The sequence below is a fragment of the Wallemia mellicola genome (genome assembly GCF_000263375.1).
Source record: "Wallemia mellicola CBS 633.66 unplaced genomic scaffold WALSEscaffold_5, whole genome shotgun sequence".
NCBI classification, from domain to species: domain Eukaryota; kingdom Fungi; phylum Basidiomycota; class Wallemiomycetes; order Wallemiales; family Wallemiaceae; genus Wallemia; species Wallemia mellicola.
Window position 1 is genome coordinate 152,871 of NW_006531962.1, and position 14,788 is coordinate 167,658.

The 14,788-nt window shown below is 41.9% G+C and overlaps 10 protein-coding genes across 10 annotated transcripts; 5 read left to right on the forward strand and 5 right to left on the reverse strand.

The window, feature by feature from the left end:
- Positions 1 to 1,316: 1,316 nt before the first annotated feature.
- WALSEDRAFT_63215 (hypothetical protein) lies at positions 1,317 to 1,724 on the reverse strand (the record flags this gene model as incomplete). Its single annotated transcript, XM_006957185.1, has 1 exon — positions 1,317 to 1,724. The coding sequence occupies one exon, from the start codon at positions 1,722 to 1,724 to the stop codon at positions 1,317 to 1,319; it is 408 nt and encodes a 135-aa protein (XP_006957247.1).
- WALSEDRAFT_59841 (RNA-binding domain-containing protein) lies at positions 1,412 to 3,504 on the reverse strand. The gene is made up of 5 exons (XM_006957186.1): positions 3,161 to 3,504; positions 2,889 to 3,107; positions 2,641 to 2,842; positions 1,946 to 2,589; positions 1,412 to 1,896 (listed from the first exon to the last, which is right to left on the reverse strand). The coding sequence occupies exons 1-4, from the start codon at positions 3,230 to 3,232 to the stop codon at positions 2,474 to 2,476; spliced, it is 609 nt and encodes a 202-aa protein (XP_006957248.1). The 5' UTR covers positions 3,233 to 3,504; the 3' UTR covers positions 1,412 to 1,896; positions 1,946 to 2,473.
- Positions 1,930 to 2,993, forward strand: WALSEDRAFT_68040 (hypothetical protein). Its single transcript, XM_006957187.1, has one exon. The coding sequence runs from the start codon at positions 1,953 to 1,955 to the stop codon at positions 2,445 to 2,447; it is 495 nt and encodes a 164-aa protein (XP_006957249.1). The 5' UTR covers positions 1,930 to 1,952; the 3' UTR covers positions 2,448 to 2,993.
- On the reverse strand, positions 3,495 to 5,122 carry WALSEDRAFT_56779 (hypothetical protein; the record flags this gene model as incomplete). The annotated part of the gene is made up of 2 exons (XM_006957188.1): positions 4,903 to 5,122; positions 3,495 to 4,855 (listed from the first exon to the last, which is right to left on the reverse strand). Exons 1-2 carry the CDS (start codon positions 5,057 to 5,059, stop codon positions 3,495 to 3,497), a joined length of 1,518 nt encoding a protein of 505 aa, XP_006957250.1. The 5' UTR covers positions 5,060 to 5,122.
- A 79-nt stretch (positions 5,123 to 5,201) lies between these two features.
- Positions 5,202 to 6,733, forward strand: WALSEDRAFT_56780 (adenosine deaminase/editase; the record flags this gene model as incomplete). Its single annotated transcript, XM_006957189.1, has 8 exons — positions 5,202 to 5,300; positions 5,343 to 5,452; positions 5,497 to 5,833; positions 5,879 to 6,103; positions 6,147 to 6,263; positions 6,308 to 6,422; positions 6,467 to 6,532; positions 6,577 to 6,733. Exons 1-8 carry the CDS (start codon positions 5,207 to 5,209, stop codon positions 6,731 to 6,733), a joined length of 1,221 nt encoding a protein of 406 aa, XP_006957251.1. The 5' UTR covers positions 5,202 to 5,206.
- Positions 6,734 to 6,806: 73 nt separating this feature from the next.
- WALSEDRAFT_50637 (WD40 repeat-like protein) lies at positions 6,807 to 8,108 on the reverse strand (the record flags this gene model as incomplete). The annotated part of the gene is made up of 5 exons (XM_006957190.1): positions 6,807 to 6,860; positions 6,905 to 7,181; positions 7,225 to 7,389; positions 7,439 to 7,895; positions 7,943 to 8,108. The coding sequence occupies 5 exons, from the start codon at positions 8,106 to 8,108 to the stop codon at positions 6,807 to 6,809; spliced, it is 1,119 nt and encodes a 372-aa protein (XP_006957252.1).
- Positions 8,109 to 8,711: 603 nt separating this feature from the next.
- On the forward strand, positions 8,712 to 9,078 carry WALSEDRAFT_68045 (hypothetical protein; the record flags this gene model as incomplete). The annotated part of the gene is made up of 3 exons (XM_006957191.1): positions 8,712 to 8,769; positions 8,818 to 8,921; positions 8,968 to 9,078. The coding sequence occupies 3 exons, from the start codon at positions 8,712 to 8,714 to the stop codon at positions 9,004 to 9,006; spliced, it is 201 nt and encodes a 66-aa protein (XP_006957253.1). The 3' UTR covers positions 9,007 to 9,078.
- On the forward strand, positions 9,077 to 9,754 carry WALSEDRAFT_63222 (Sedlin; the record flags this gene model as incomplete). The annotated part of the gene is made up of 4 exons (XM_006957192.1): positions 9,077 to 9,369; positions 9,421 to 9,482; positions 9,529 to 9,614; positions 9,662 to 9,754. 4 exons carry the CDS (start codon positions 9,077 to 9,079, stop codon positions 9,752 to 9,754), a joined length of 534 nt encoding a protein of 177 aa, XP_006957254.1.
- On the reverse strand, positions 9,104 to 10,360 carry WALSEDRAFT_59843 (hypothetical protein). The gene is made up of 6 exons (XM_006957193.1): positions 10,065 to 10,360; positions 9,931 to 10,004; positions 9,662 to 9,884; positions 9,529 to 9,614; positions 9,421 to 9,482; positions 9,104 to 9,369 (listed from the first exon to the last, which is right to left on the reverse strand). The coding sequence occupies exons 1-3, from the start codon at positions 10,348 to 10,350 to the stop codon at positions 9,780 to 9,782; spliced, it is 465 nt and encodes a 154-aa protein (XP_006957255.1). The 5' UTR covers positions 10,351 to 10,360; the 3' UTR covers positions 9,104 to 9,369; positions 9,421 to 9,482; positions 9,529 to 9,614; positions 9,662 to 9,779.
- Positions 10,361 to 10,844: 484 nt separating this feature from the next.
- On the forward strand, positions 10,845 to 14,543 carry WALSEDRAFT_63224 (cation efflux protein; the record flags this gene model as incomplete). The annotated part of the gene is made up of 15 exons (XM_006957194.1): positions 10,845 to 10,899; positions 10,943 to 11,231; positions 11,274 to 11,470; positions 11,516 to 11,902; positions 11,946 to 12,044; positions 12,092 to 12,364; positions 12,412 to 12,554; positions 12,603 to 12,713; positions 12,758 to 13,014; positions 13,166 to 13,227; positions 13,274 to 13,315; positions 13,365 to 13,392; positions 13,443 to 13,467; positions 13,523 to 13,578; positions 13,628 to 14,543. The coding sequence occupies 15 exons, from the start codon at positions 10,845 to 10,847 to the stop codon at positions 14,541 to 14,543; spliced, it is 2,940 nt and encodes a 979-aa protein (XP_006957256.1).
- Positions 14,544 to 14,788: the final 245 nt, after the last annotated feature.

Genomic DNA, 14,788 nt, shown 5'->3' on the forward strand with positions numbered 1-14,788 from the left:
GTATGAGTAAATGTTAATATTATGTAACTGAATATGCATGCATGCACAAGATCTGGACGGTTAGGCCTAACTGAGAGCAAATATGAAGATATAAATTATCAAGACATATTACGATATTTCTCAAGAAAGCTTTAGTTGTTCTAGCAGTTTGTCCAAATCTTCTTACTATAAGAAATATTGATGGACTTAGTGAAGCGTTTTTATTATCTAACAGTATATCTTATTGAATTATTATTATTGGTATCATTCCTTTAATGTAGAACTTTGTAGAATTGACATATAATAAGAGACATCTCCAACAACCGTCACTACAATGACTTTGCTGGGAGTAACAAAAAGATGCATTTTTTGAAACCAACACGGAAATGTATCTGCGCAAGTAATTATTCGTCGAAATCTAGGAGTATCTTAATATACTACTTATCTCAATGATTGATAACATAATCGCTTACTGTGCGCGCTACCATTCCTGGTTTATCTACGGAAAGGGAAGTAGTTGTGGCTCAACCGACTACTAATGTGGATGTAAGACTGAAATATCCCTAAGCTATAGGTAATTCAAAATTTTCCATGAAGGCCTTAAATTGATGGGATATTAAGCCACCCTGATATCTACAAAAACCATGGATGGACAAAACAACTAAAGCTCAAGAACACTTTTAAATACACCTTCAAACTCTTTACACAATTAACGAGAGACGTATGTGTCCTAGAAATTGGTATCTATCGAGGATAAATATTTTTCAGTATATTCTTTTACATCTGTATCTCCTTAGATTGGAAGAATACGAATGAGTGTCATAACCCACCAACATACTTAAAAGTTTTGTTCTTATTTCTTATAAGTCAACGATAAACATAACCATCAGCAAGATAACTTTGTACTTTACATAAACGCTAGGAAAGCTCATAAACTAATAATAGAATGACGCCAGTCTGACTTGACAGTCGTTTGTTTTCACTGGTAGTGTGACCCTTTATATGAAAATTTGTAAAATAAAAACAATATTGTGAACCAACGATTATGAGGGGAAATATACCACATTTTACTGAACTTAGCTACGTATACCTGTTGATATACTAACTATAACCATCGAACATCTATCTAGCCTTCCTAACGTCTGAAACGAACAATAGTACAGCTGGATGTTAATTTTACGATTATCCTGCAACTAAGCTATAATTACATTGAATACCTCGCTATAAATCCTGAAACAATCAATGTAATATAATAAAGAATATAATTAACAATAAATATTGTACAGTAAGTATCTAATCTAATTACAGGAATCATAAGGTTGAGAGAGGGGTATATGTTATCTAATTACGCGTAATTGTATCTTGATTGATTTTCTAATAATCCGAATGATTGCTCCTAGACTGAGTAAAATGCTAAGAATACCCATAACTGCAGAAGCGGCGACTTGAGGAGTAGAAGGCGTTTCCAGGCATTCAATGTACTGCCTGCCTAGTGGGGGACCTAGACTGAGTAGGGCTATGCAGAATTTAGAATCCGGGGTGAGTGGATCGGGTGGTGGGTCTTTCAAGATGCTTAAGTCTATTTCTACAGGTAAATCATCAAATGGTGAATTTGCATTGCCACCCCTTTCTCCATTTCCTACTGGAAGATTGCTGAGTTGTCTTTTGCTGTATATGGCGCTGCTGTCGTCGGACGAGTGGGGGCTATGGTCTTCCTCCTGTGTATTCTCTATCGTTGGAGCCATCGTTGGTGTTTCTGTTCAAGAATGGCCTACATACCGAAGATAGTAGTAACTCAAATATGACACACATTCCAGTGACATAGTTGAGTTTTCGCGTCGACGTCCTTGGGGAATATAAACCAGATATTTAATGATAGCTCTACTATAATTCTTGTCATAATTATAGTTATTCTTTGTATGGTGTAGAATCTATAGACTCTCCTTCCCTGACCATCACCACGTAGACAGAGGATGAACTCAATATTGATACCAATTATTTATTTAGTTTTGCTGATAGTACCTTTGTCTTTATTCAGTAAAATCTATAGAAATTCTAAAGTAAAATCCTCAATCGATCTCATCTCTGACAGCTGGTTTGAACCACACATCGAGAGATCTGTATATATTACACTCCTACAACAAGAGAACACAGAGGAAATAGTCTTAAAGTGTGCATTGATCCGTAGAGCAGTCGAGGATGTCAAGAGAATATGGAAGATGAGGGATGACAAGGTTGCATTAGTTACTCTCATACAGAGAGGACAAGTCGGTGACCAGCTTCTCCAACAAATTCAAGCTGCAGAAAAGGAACTCGAAAGTGAAATCGTCGAAGTCGTCAGTGAGGCCAACACATTCAGAATGGGATGGGGACAGGGTATATTCCAATCAGCATCCGAAATCGCACAGCATGATAAGATGAAATCTACGCATAAATCTATTGATTCATTTGTTTTGACTACAGAATAAATATTTCATTATACAATCAACCAAAGCTAATAGAATGATCCACGTCCTCTACCACGGTATGGTCTACCGCGGAATCCGCCTCTTCCTCTACCTCTACCTCTGGCGCGTTTCAGAGCGAAGAAAGGCACATTCTTTCTCTTTGCTAGGATAACGCGTTAGACACATCATAGAATAGACTAGATGGTATACTTACCAACAACTTTTATTAATCTACCCTTGAATAAACTCTCATTAAGTGCAGATGCGTTCTCAACTAATGATGGCTCTGCGAATTCGATATATGCGTATCCTTTTGGATGACCAGTGAATTTATCACATAAGATTGTAACGCGGTTTATTGTACCACATGCAGCAAAGTGTTTTTGTAAATCCTCTGGAGTTGCGCTGTAATCGACCTATAACCTAATGTGAGACTATGACGGCGTTCAAGGCAAGACTGACGTTACCAACGTAAACTGATCTACCGTCGACATCTTCGCTCGATTCCTGCATCATTTCTGCGTCTTGTCCCTCGAATGTCGACTGTTCTTGTGATTCTAGTTGTTGTGGTTGTTGTTGTTGGTCTTCCTCTGGCTTTTGTTCGACGTTCTCTTGTACTTCACGCAATCTGGCTGCTTCTTCTTCCATTTGCTTAACCCGTTCCTTCATTGCTGCAATTTCCTATGAAGTATTCTATTAGAAGATCCATAAGCTAGGAAATCAGCTATACACACCTTATCTTCGTCATCCTCCTCAAATGTTGGCTCCTCATTCGTTGGATTGTTGTAGTCATTGCTGTCTGCCATTTTCGTTATCTTACTGGGTGGTTGTAAGCAATCAAGAAGTCAGAGAACGTCAGATGAGCATTTTGTCGGAATTTTTTATATTTTGTTAGTTAAGCTAGTTGTTATATTCTACATTGGTATCTTCTACCTCCTTTCTCCCTATATTCTAGTACTCATGTTGTATTTGATCATATATATAGAGATAATAGTAACCTATTAAAATAATTTATTAATACAAATAGTGAATTCTGCAATTTGGTATTCTGTTTTTACTAGATGGTTATCATGCTCTTGAGGTATTTTCATCTACAATGCTGTTATACGTTACAGGCGGTGATGGAGGTGTGCATCTACGCCATTCGTATCTAGCTAGCTCCTCTGTAGGGGTATCGTGTATTTCATTTGGAGGTGGTGGCATCACTTGTGGAAACTCAATTTCTGTATATTGAGCTTGTCGATAATATGAACCGTGATGTCCAATATATAACCATCTGCTTCTCTTGTATAAGTAAGCTGAGGGATGTGGATTCTCGAAGACAAGCTCTCTATTGACGTGTTGGTTAATGTCGACTTGACAAAGCGGTACGTTTTCAATCAATTCTAACTGCTCTTCGATAGTAATATTCGGACAATTAATAGCTTTCAGTTGTTCAAAGTCCGGATAATGTCTTCTAACACAGCTGAGTACGTCTTGTCCTTCTACATTTGTTCCACTGAAGTTTATATTGACGAGCTCTTTCAATCCACGAAGATATTTTTTGTCTTTGACGAATATATCGACAAATTCGTCATCGGCATATGACAAATCGAGTGTCTGCAACTCTACGCACCGTAGTAAATCATACCTCACGAGTCTTGTTATGCGGCCAAAACGACTATGAGCTAATGAGAGGAATCTCAATCGAGGGTTAAGTTTCCTGAATTGATTTTCAAGATCTGTACAACCTTCTAACTTTAATTTCTTGAGTTTGCATGTTCGTATCTTACATATAAATGTATTCACTCGTACTAGATGAAGTTCCTCCAATTCATCCATCGTACTTACGGGAAAGCCTCTGACTTGGTATGTACATGTTGAAAAGAACATCTGATCGGTTGAATTGATAATAGTGAATGATTTGAGATTATTGAATAGACTCGTTACTGCCAAAACAGTACCCGATAAACCTGAACGATTGGCTCGAAAATGTTGACTGTTAAAGCCTCGTGGACATTTATCTGTATATTCTAACTTGAGATTCTTACAGTTCGTTATCACGTCATATGTGTCTCGTTCGATAGTGACATTTTTCAAGGATAAACGCTTACATGATCTTGTATTTCTAGAGTATAAACAGATCACGGCGTATTGAGGTACTAACGAGTTATCCCACGTGTTATCAATGCTTATTTCCTCCGCTTCGACTGGAATATGAGGTCTAAAATCTTGACATAGACCAATCAATGATAGATTCTTCAATGGTCTTGAGTCGTTGATTAAACTGAAGAGACCTGTGTTGTAAAGTTGCGTGAAACCTGTATTAGAGAATACATCGAGTTTTAACCTATCAATGTTGTTGCTATTGCTTCTCATTTGATTAAAGTGGAATTTTCTAAGTGTTCTGGCTATATTATTCCTCACTTCAAGTGTCAGAGCTGAAAAAGCTGTATAACATTGGTATCAATGTCGTCATATAAGTGTATGAACCTACACCTGGAATACAACTTCACAATGCTAGCTAAATACCTATTCACCTGTGCTAATGTATGGCCAATATCGTATATACCGATCTCGTGTGCGCTGTCAATAATCTGCATCAGTATATCTGGGTTCATATCCCCGAGTGAAGGTTTAATTGTTACTTCCATGCGCTGCTTTGTTCTAGCCTTACGTCTATACCCTTCCTTTCGTCTAGACTTGCGTTTTCGTGTCATTTAAAGATCGTCGTCGAGAAGGAAGAGTGTTTGTTTGTAAATTGAGCTCTTTGTTTCCTACAGCCATCGTCTGACAGCCAAATGGGCGTAGATATTGTCGACGCCGTCCTAAACACCTACCGTAAGCTGCCAAAGCGAGCTCATCCTGGTGTACGTCCAAATGGCAGTTTAGAATGTAGGTCGATTTAGTTTAGATCACAGATGGTGACATAACTAGGGTCTATTCTCGCAGGATTCGTAATTGAATACAATGGGATCTTTGAATGTGTAGCTATTGGAATAGGTGTGAAATGTCTATCAGCGATTAAGATACCATTACAGGGCGATGTGAGTCACTGGCTTGCCAACGAGAACCCATTTGACACTAGAAGATGGTACATGACTGTCACGCTGAAATACTCGCCAAAAGGGCTTTTATTCGCTATTTGTTAAACGAAATGATGAACATAAACAAAGGTGACCAGTCACGCTATCTTACACTCCAGGAAGGAAAGTATAGACTCAACGAGGGTGTTAAACTACATATGTATATCTCTGCCCTCCCATGTGGAGACGCTTCGATGATTTACACCGCCGATCATCAGAATGACGATGAGGCAGCCCTCTATAGCGCGATACCGAGCCTATCGGGAGCTTCAAATGAACATACAGACTTGGTAAGAGGGCGGATGAACTACTCACGGGTTGGAGCGATACGTACGAAACCAGGTATGCCTCTTTTGTTCGTTGTAGTCAGACTCTCACCCAAAGCAGGACGTGCAGATGCTTCGTCAACTTCTAGTTTGAGCTGTTCTGATAAGTTGGCTACATTATGCTTGCTTGGTGTACAGGGAGGTTTACTCGCGAACATAATCGACCCAATATACATAGACAAGATCATTATTGGCGGTGTGTTCGATAATCGCGAGAAATACTTGTCAGAGTGTCACAGAGCTCTTTACACGCGTTTAGAAGCAAGTTTGTCTGGTTGCGTACCTGGTTAGTTATCCTTCTACTTTACTGATAATGTTAACATTCTCAGACACAAAGTATAGATTCCACAAACCTGACATATCATTCACGGATACCCCTTATGAGCATTCAAAGGAACAAGTAGAGTCGAGGGCAGCTGGTGTAGATGTACAGCCGGCAATCGAATGTGGGAATATCGTCGTAAACATAGCTAATCTAATCTTACTCAAGGTGCTAATTATATCGCGAACGACATCCAAAAACCGACAGAAATTGTCGTCAGTGGTCTCAAAAATGGCAATTTCAAGCGTAAAGGTCCTGACACGCCTTATTTTTGGAAATACAGGTATGCGATAAGGTTTATCGCTATATTTTAACCATTTCACCCAGATCACGCCTTTGCAAGCTGGACATTATGCGGGCATACATGTCATTGAATGCTAACCCTGGACCAAGGTGAGTGATAAGAACCATTGTGAGACCTCTTTAATGAAGTTTAGCAATTTAACGTACTACGATGTAAAGAATACAGCAGGATCGTCGGATTATCGTCAAGTTAAGGGTGCAATACGCAGCCATCCATCTTTATTCGCAGGATGGATAATTACAGACAAGAAATACACCATGTTTGACTGTGAAGGTAACCATCGGCTGTGATGTACATCGATTGAAGTGTATTATATAAATATATAGACATTGCATAATTAGAATAGCTATGATAACTAGATAACTAAGGCTGTGGTCTCCAGAACCGCACCGACATATCATCTGAGCAACTAGCCAGCTGGATGGTGTGAGAATTGCATGTTTGAACATAGAGATACTCACGACATCGTCTGCCCAGTCGACAGAACCAACTTCATTGCTCGTTCCATTCGTGCCTTTCGAGTGAAAGAGTTTGACGGCTTTGTCTTGAGATTGTTGCGCGCGCTTTGAGTTAGAGATATCCCAGCTAAAGACCGTACCATTTTTGCTTCCACAACTGAGATACCGTGAGTCTGGAGAGAGAGCCATGCGGACCCAAAAGGAAGCGCAGGTGAGTTCGTCGTCTTTGAGTTGTATGCGTGCCTCTGATGTGAGATTGTTAGTAGGGTATCCATATATACTAGGATGTGTTAGAAATAAAAACAATACACTACTGCACTCACATTGAGTTCGTGCAGAGTGTCCAAAGCCACGATCCATCAGCTGCCAAGTGAGACACACCGTGTGGACGACCATTGTTCTCTGTCATGTCTGGGGTTTCAGATGCTGGTTTAGCAGATTTGGAGGATTTGCCTGATGCCGTGCGTATATCCCAGAGTTTGACCGAACTTCGAATGATTGTTAGTATAATGTTCATGAAAATTAACTTCGTCCTACCCGTTAGCTGAGCCCGCGCTGACGAGTAAGTTATCCTGGTGTTGCAAATACGCGATTGAAGTGACAGACCGTGTCACGCTTCTCCCTATGCTATTACGCTTCCTCAACTCGGAAGCAGATGCATGAGCTTTGTCAATCGTCAGCATTGGATCGATTTCACGTGGACCATCCGTGTGTATGACCGCGCTTTCTTTTTGACAGGACGTCCGCGTATCCCATACCCGAACAGAACCATCTCTGGCAGCACTCGCGAATATTGAGTCTGAGAAGTTACTCCAAGAAAGTGCCTTAATCGATCCAGTGTGTCCGTGGCACGTCCCGACATGTGCTTGCGTCCGCGTATCCCAAATACGTATCTCTTGATCGGCAGATGCCGTGCAGAATTGAGCCGAATCGCAACTGAATTTCAGATCAAAAATCGCATTATCGTGCGCTTCAAGGTATCCAACCAAGCGGCCTGTCTCATGTTAAGGAATAGTGAGATAGGTTTGATGAGGGACTCACGATTTGATCGCTGTTTGGCGCGCGGCTGTGCGTCAAGGAATGAGACTGAGCCTTCCTCGTCACCGACGACTAAAACGGGGGCGCCGGATGTCTGCGTAGATGGTATGAAAGTCGTTGTCAGCGGTGGCGCATAAGTTCTATCAGACAAGCGGCTTTGGAAGGTCATTATGTCTGACCGGCAAGTGTTTCTGAAATTTCGTAGGAAGATTGCCGACATGTCCACTAAAGAGCGTTAGAAGAACATGGCATCCAAGTGAGACGTACAAGCGCGTGTATTTGGTTTTCCGCCTAAACGTATTTGTTTGTAATAGGAATGGAAGCTGGTTGCTGCCTTTGTCCTCCGAATGTAACTCAGTTCATCGCCATCCGACGCGTTATCGATGGATGAAATCCGACTAGTCGAAGTGGAAGTGGCTGATTCTTCGTCAATCGCGCTGTTTTTGCGCTTTTTGGTGTCCTTCGGCGCGAAGAAGTGTGGATCGAACGCGAGCTTTATCTTCACTTTCGGTGCTGGGTTTACGCGTACATTTTGTGATGTTGACGGACTCGAGCTACTGCTATCCTTGTCTGCAGCTGTGGATATTGGTGATGAGGGTATATTGCTCGTGTGTTCTCTCAGACCGCGTGTTTGAGTAGATTTAGTCCCTGAATTTATCATGTTTGAAGGACTATATTGAATTGTATTGAAATGCAGCTTATCCGTCTGCTATGTTGCGTCGTTTTCGGTAATTTCTCGCTTTAAACACCGTCGTTGAGAGGAAACGCGTGAATGGGAGAAGAGAAGAAAAGTGAGGATAGAAACGTAGCTTCTGAAGAAGTATTAGAAAGTGAGTTTATGTATTACTACTGATTGTGCACTCATACCCGCCCTACAGATCTCTTTGAGTTATCCCAGACACTGAACACAGGATTATCTAAGGAGACACTCTCTAATAGCTTAGAACTGATAGACGATGGTTTAGATCCGTCTACTTTGGCTGTGAGCGGTCTTTGTGTGATGAAATAGCATCTAATTGAGGTCATAGGACGTTATACTAGCACTTAGAGATGGGGAAGATCAATAAGATGGTGATACTCTATGATATATCGCATAGTTCTACACAAACACGCTTCTTGTACTCTAACCACCATATTATGGCTGCCATATATCACTTATACCTTCTTAACCACGAGGATACGCCGATTTTTAAGGATACATACACTTCCACTCGCTTTACGACCTCCGCTGAACCACTTAGTAGCCCAGCGAACGCAGCATCACCGACGTTCAACGATATGATATCTGCGTTGGTCGGTACACACAACAGACGTACGAGCTTGCCTATGAATGGCGAACAGGGGGGCGAATTCCACCAAGATGTAATGGATCTAGTTGCACATGCTTCGCTGGACGTCATCGAGGATGTACAGAGTAAATCGAACAATATGTAAGCAGACAGGTTGTAAAAATAGCCATATATCTCATTGAGAATACGCAGGTATCACAAATGCGTCGACAAGTTCAACGGATGGTCTATTTCAGCTTTTGTAACGCCTTCTAGTGAGTTGTTTTTACGAAATTGCGACAGCATCCTCATGTAGCACAGGTACACGATTTGTTTTGCTGCATCAAGTCAAGAACGACGATAACATTCGCCTGTTCTTCCAAGAATGCTGGGAAGCGTATCTCAAGGTTGGTACATCATTGAAAAGCTCGACGACTTCTCATTAACCATCCAGACACTCTTAAATCCATTCTACACCTCAACCGATGCTATCAGAGCGCCAGGATTTCAAGACAAACTCGTGAAATCGGCGAGAAAATACTTATAGAGAGAAGATTCAGTTATTGTTGTATTTATATTCTATTACACGTCCTTAATCCTTTATTGAGCAGCTTCTTGGGTCTGGGTGAGCACTTCAACCATACCAAGACCGAGAGCTGAGTTGATTGTGACCCAACCTGAAGAAGAGTTAGATATGAGAAAGCTGGCAAATAGAACACATACTGGCAAACCACCATCCTTCTTCTTTGACGATTGTTTTGAAGCATTCAAACCAACCCTTGTATGGCTTTGGACGGAGTGGGACGACTAGAGGATGTTAGAGTGAAACCGATAAATAGGATACCTACCAGAGTGGATTTCTTCATCCTTGCCAACGTATTGAGCACATAATCTAGCCATGACGAGCGATTGGGTGAGGTTTACGACGATACTAGCAAATCTGACTGGTAAACCGAAGTAGCTGTCAGGAGGCAAGAGAGCGAGGAAGCCAGAGCTGACGAGACTAACACCTGTGCTTATCAAGCTAGTTTGTAACAAAGAAGGCAACAAGTGAGCGTAAAGGGCAGTAGGGTCGTTTCTCTCGGTTTTGCTGAAAAGCTCAATAGTTGGTCTTGAGGAAGGCAAAAGAGCAGCTCTAGTCATAGCAACCTTGAAAGGCAAGAACAAGGCATCCAATCCGAGTGTAGCGACGAAAGACAAGGCAAAGGCGCCTGGTGCGTAGGCTAACAAGATTGAAGTTGGACCGATGCTGACGTTAAGTCTACCGTATGGGAGGATAGGCTGAAGGAGGAGTGCTAAACCGTAGTCTGCTAATGCAAATAGTCTCTCTGACGCGATTCTAGCTACGGCGAGTCTAACGATTGGCTTGAGGATGTCCTTTGTGACGTATGTCTTTATGTTAGGCCAGCTAGCCCTTGATTCAGTTGATGATTGTCCAATTGGCTTGTAGAAACTCTCTACCCTGGTGCAGGCGATATTTGGGAGCATGGAAAGCCCCAATCCAGCGACACCCAAACCCAATCCAACGGTTGCCATACCAAAATCTCCAATAGTCGGCGTCTCCACGGCTGTGGCTGTACTTTCTGACATTTTTGTTCTTCGAAGTTCAGAAACAAGAGTTCTTCCACAACGTCATTATGGGAAGTCACCCTTCTGGGAAAAAGATAAAAGCAAAATATTCATCAGAAGCACGTGCGTTGACCTTCTATATTGAGCGTTTCTAATCAACTACTAGCATTCATTTCCTATGGTCCAACTTACTTAGCCCAACATCTACCGCGGCCATACAACAAGGTAGACCCTCTAAACCCGTTATCGGAGGACGCAGACAGCTCTTCGGGAGACTTTAGGCTCGCTGAAACCGCCCAGATGCTCATCCCCTGGCGAGCTGCAGTCGATATTTCCCGGCGAGCGAACCTTTTCCCATACGATAAGGACGTCGATCAACCAAGCACCAACAAAGACGACCTGAGGAACTGGCTTGAGGCATTCTCCAATCACGCTTGGAGAAGGCTCCCAGATCAGTGAGTGGGCTACATCATCGTCTTCTTATCTAAATAGTGTAGCGAGGGAATTGAATATCTCCCCCAACAGCCTCCTATAAAGCTTTCAGCTGGTACTCTGCACTCGCAGAAGGACTACACCTTCGATAGATTCACCCATGTCTCGCTCGAAGAAATATCGTCATCGCCAGGCTGCATATTCAATGCAGGTGGTCCAGTAATAGCCCTCGATTGGTGCAAGACGCGTAGATTATCTCACCGTTAGTCAATCTTTCGTCCGTAGACTACCCACTGACACCAGGAAGCACTCAAGAAGTCATACGTTGCAATCTCAACCTCATCCAGCAACCAGTCTGTCAATGGAATAGGCGCACAGGATCTCAAATCCTATAAATCATCTATCCAGATATGGGGGCATCTGCCTACTCATATCCCAGATCCTGCTCAACCACAGAACATAGTTTCAGCCAAAGCTCAGTTGCTCGCTGTCCTATGTACAAACAAAGGACTGCCTATTGACCTCAAGTTCGCGCCTACAGATGCGCCTGATATGGAGTATGATGATCCTTCTCATTGCACTGCTGGTGCTCTAGCTGTTACATTCAACAATGGCGAGGTCGATGTCGCTGTTCTACCTGATTTCGACTTATTGAGGTCTTTCTACGGTGCCTCAGATGACGAAGCTCTTTATCGTGAGTTATGAGTTTCTAAATACTCAGAGTTAACCCGAAATAGTCGATTTTATTCCGACACTCTCGATCGAAAAACCAAAAACAAAAGGGTTATCATTAGAATGGGCCAGCTCAAATAGACTAGCCGTTGGTTTCTCAAATGGTGAGTTTATTCTCGTTTCATTCTTCAGCTGACTGACAATCATGGAGGTTGTCTTGGAGTTTACGATGTTAGGAATCCAATTCGGAAGAGACAATCGTCTGTTCGCCCACAGTCCTACTTTCCAGTACACCAAGCTGGTGTAAGTGGTATCGCATGGGTCGCTATACCCGAACATAACTCTAAAACTCTTGGCCTCAGGGTTGATAAGGACCTGACGCAGCTGGTGACATCAGGTTATGACGGAAGTATATTCATCAGTGATCTGCGAATAGCCGGCAGTGGAAACAATGGTGGAACAAGTATGTTTGATCATAGTAGAAGTGCGTTATGTTGTATGATGACGAAAAGAAACACTCATGTTAAATAGGTCTGGTATATAGTATCAGCTATCACATATTTGCTAGCAGCATTGTTACTACAAATTTCGACGATAATATCCAGCTTATTGGCTTGTTGGGAACTGATTACAAGCGCGCCAGCAACTTTGCTGAATTCAGATCGCCAGTATGGGTTAGTTATGAGCTCTAAGAACGCCATCAAAGCTAACGAGGATGCTAGAATATAGCTACATCTACTTGTCATCCATTTGTCGCTATATGTGGTGCGAATGGACATGTGGAAATCAATAACCCGGTAGCAGTCATGGAATCTCGCTACAAGCGTAAGAACGTGAGTCGAATCGATTATTAGGCATGTCGGCTAAGAAGATACAGATTAATTTCTCAACTGATGTTTACGGGATTGAGTATGGCAGATCGGAAGACAAATACAGGATGATCGACAACCTCAGTCCAGCAGACAACAAGCTAGGGGCTACGAAAGAGAAGGCAAAACCTACTAAGAAAGAAATTGAGCGTGAGGAGCTAGGGAAATACGCGTCAGCTTTCCCGACAGAATCTGGTGTCAAATGTTTAGCGTGGAATCCAGATGTTAACAGGTCCGCCGTACTAGCGTCTGGGATGCTCAGTGGGTTGGTACGCATCGATGAGCTCTGGTATTATGAATTTTAAATTATTGTACTATTAATACAGAAATTGTCTTTATCAGTGGCACGGCCATCGTCAATCGTCATGAAGAAGTAAATCTCAGGGTAATTCTAAATAATAGCTGACGACTTTTAGTACGACTAGATTTGGTATAGTTTTAGCTATCAGTTGCGTGTTCTTCGTGTCTGAATTAGTCGGTGAGTACAGTCTAACATATGATTTTGAACTAAAGGAGGAATGTAGTCGGATTGAAGACACGGTCATTAGCATTGATTGCAGACTCCTGTGCGTTATCGAATAGCTTCCTATAGCATATCTCATAGCCTATTTATAGTCCACTACCTTTCGGATCTAGTAGCATAGTGAGTAAAACTTTTTTTTCTCTAGTGCAACACAGCTAATGACTTTATAGTATCATTGCATTCACAGCTGCATACGTTAGTCCACCTCCCTGCATCATTTCATCATGTCGGCTCACATGCCAAACCTTAGCTACGCGAACACGGCAAGAGATTACCTGGCTGGACATATGGATGGCACAGAGCTGAGTATGTCTTGCCGTCTACCTGCGTACTTCCTAGTTAACGCTCGCTGCAGACTCGTTGGTGCATTCTTTAATGGTGTTTTCCTCTTAGGATTGGCATTATCAATCTTTTTGCAATCAATTGAACGTTTCTTTAACCCAGAAACTGTAGACCAACCATTGGCTGTTATTGTTTTGGGTGCTGTCGGTTTGGCACTCAACATTGTCTCTGCAGCTTTCGTACACGATCATCATGGACACAGCCATGGACATAGCCACTCTAAAGGTCATGACCACAAGCACGGTGATGAAGAAGGTGATGACGAAGAGAATGCCGGTTTACTCTCCAGACACTCCCACGATGGACACAATCACGATGATGAACATAACGAAGTACACCCAGATAGCGAATCAGAGAATCTCCATCAGATGCATAACCACGTAAGATTACCACCACCGATTGATCCACATGGTGACCTCGGTATGTTCGGTGTATTCATTCATGTTGTTGGAGACGCAATCAACAATATCGGTGTTATCATAGTCGGTTATCTTATTTACCACCTTAAATCAGCAAACAAATACTACGCTGATCCTGCAGCTAGTTTAATAATCGCAATAATAATTTTCGCATCTGCTATCCCATTGACTTTGAGAACCGCAAGAATTTTACTCGAGGTCGCACCAAAGTACTTAGATATGCAGGCTATCGAGAGTGATTTACTCAGCTTACCAAACGTTCTGAGCATTCATGACCATCATATCTGGCATCTTTCACAATCTGATTTATTGGCAACATTGCATGTACGTGTACCATCAACGCTCAGCTTAGTAGAGTGGCATCAAGTCGAAAGAGAGATGAGACAGTGCTTGGTTGGATTCGGTATCAACCACGTGACGATTGAGGTTGAAGCCAACGATGTGATCTCAAGAGGATGTTCAGAAGGGCAAATTACACGCCAGAATTCGATTTGTTCAATAAACAACTAAAGCAGCTTAAGTTATTAATTATACTTTTTATATAATGACACATATGTTTCTGATATTCCACGTGGCTGCTAGTGTGTATGTTCTCATGAACTAAAGTTGTAAAGCTATCATGCAGACTAAAGTATCCCATGACGGCTCTGCCGACTAGATAATAAATGCCAAACCGGAAAAGAAAACCGGGCGAATGAGAGTAGTATAATTTAATATGAGAAATGAGAAATGAGAATGAATGAATAAATGAATTG

Coding starts and splice junctions, on each gene's coding strand:
- WALSEDRAFT_59843 (XM_006957193.1), bottom strand. CDS start 10,350: ATGACTAGAGCTGCTCTTTTGCCTTCCTCAAGACCAACTATTGAGCTT. Junction 10,005..10,064: donor CGTTGGCAAGGATGAAGAAA/TCCACTCTGGTA, acceptor AGTCGTCCCACT/CCGTCCAAAGCCATACAAGG. Junction 9,885..9,930: donor AGAAGGATGGTGGTTTGCCA/GTATGTGTTCTA, acceptor ACTCTTCTTCAG/GTTGGGTCACAATCAACTCA.
- WALSEDRAFT_59841 (XM_006957186.1), bottom strand. CDS start 3,232: ATGGCAGACAGCAATGACTACAACAATCCAACGAATGAGGAGCCAACA. Junction 2,843..2,888: donor GATCAGTTTACGTTGGTAAC/GTCAGTCTTGCC, acceptor ATTAGGTTATAG/GTCGATTACAGCGCAACTCC. Junction 2,590..2,640: donor TAGATTAATAAAAGTTGTTG/GTAAGTATACCA, acceptor GCGTTATCCTAG/CAAAGAGAAAGAATGTGCCT.
- WALSEDRAFT_68040 (XM_006957187.1), top strand. CDS start 1,953: ATGAACTCAATATTGATACCAATTATTTATTTAGTTTTGCTGATAGTA.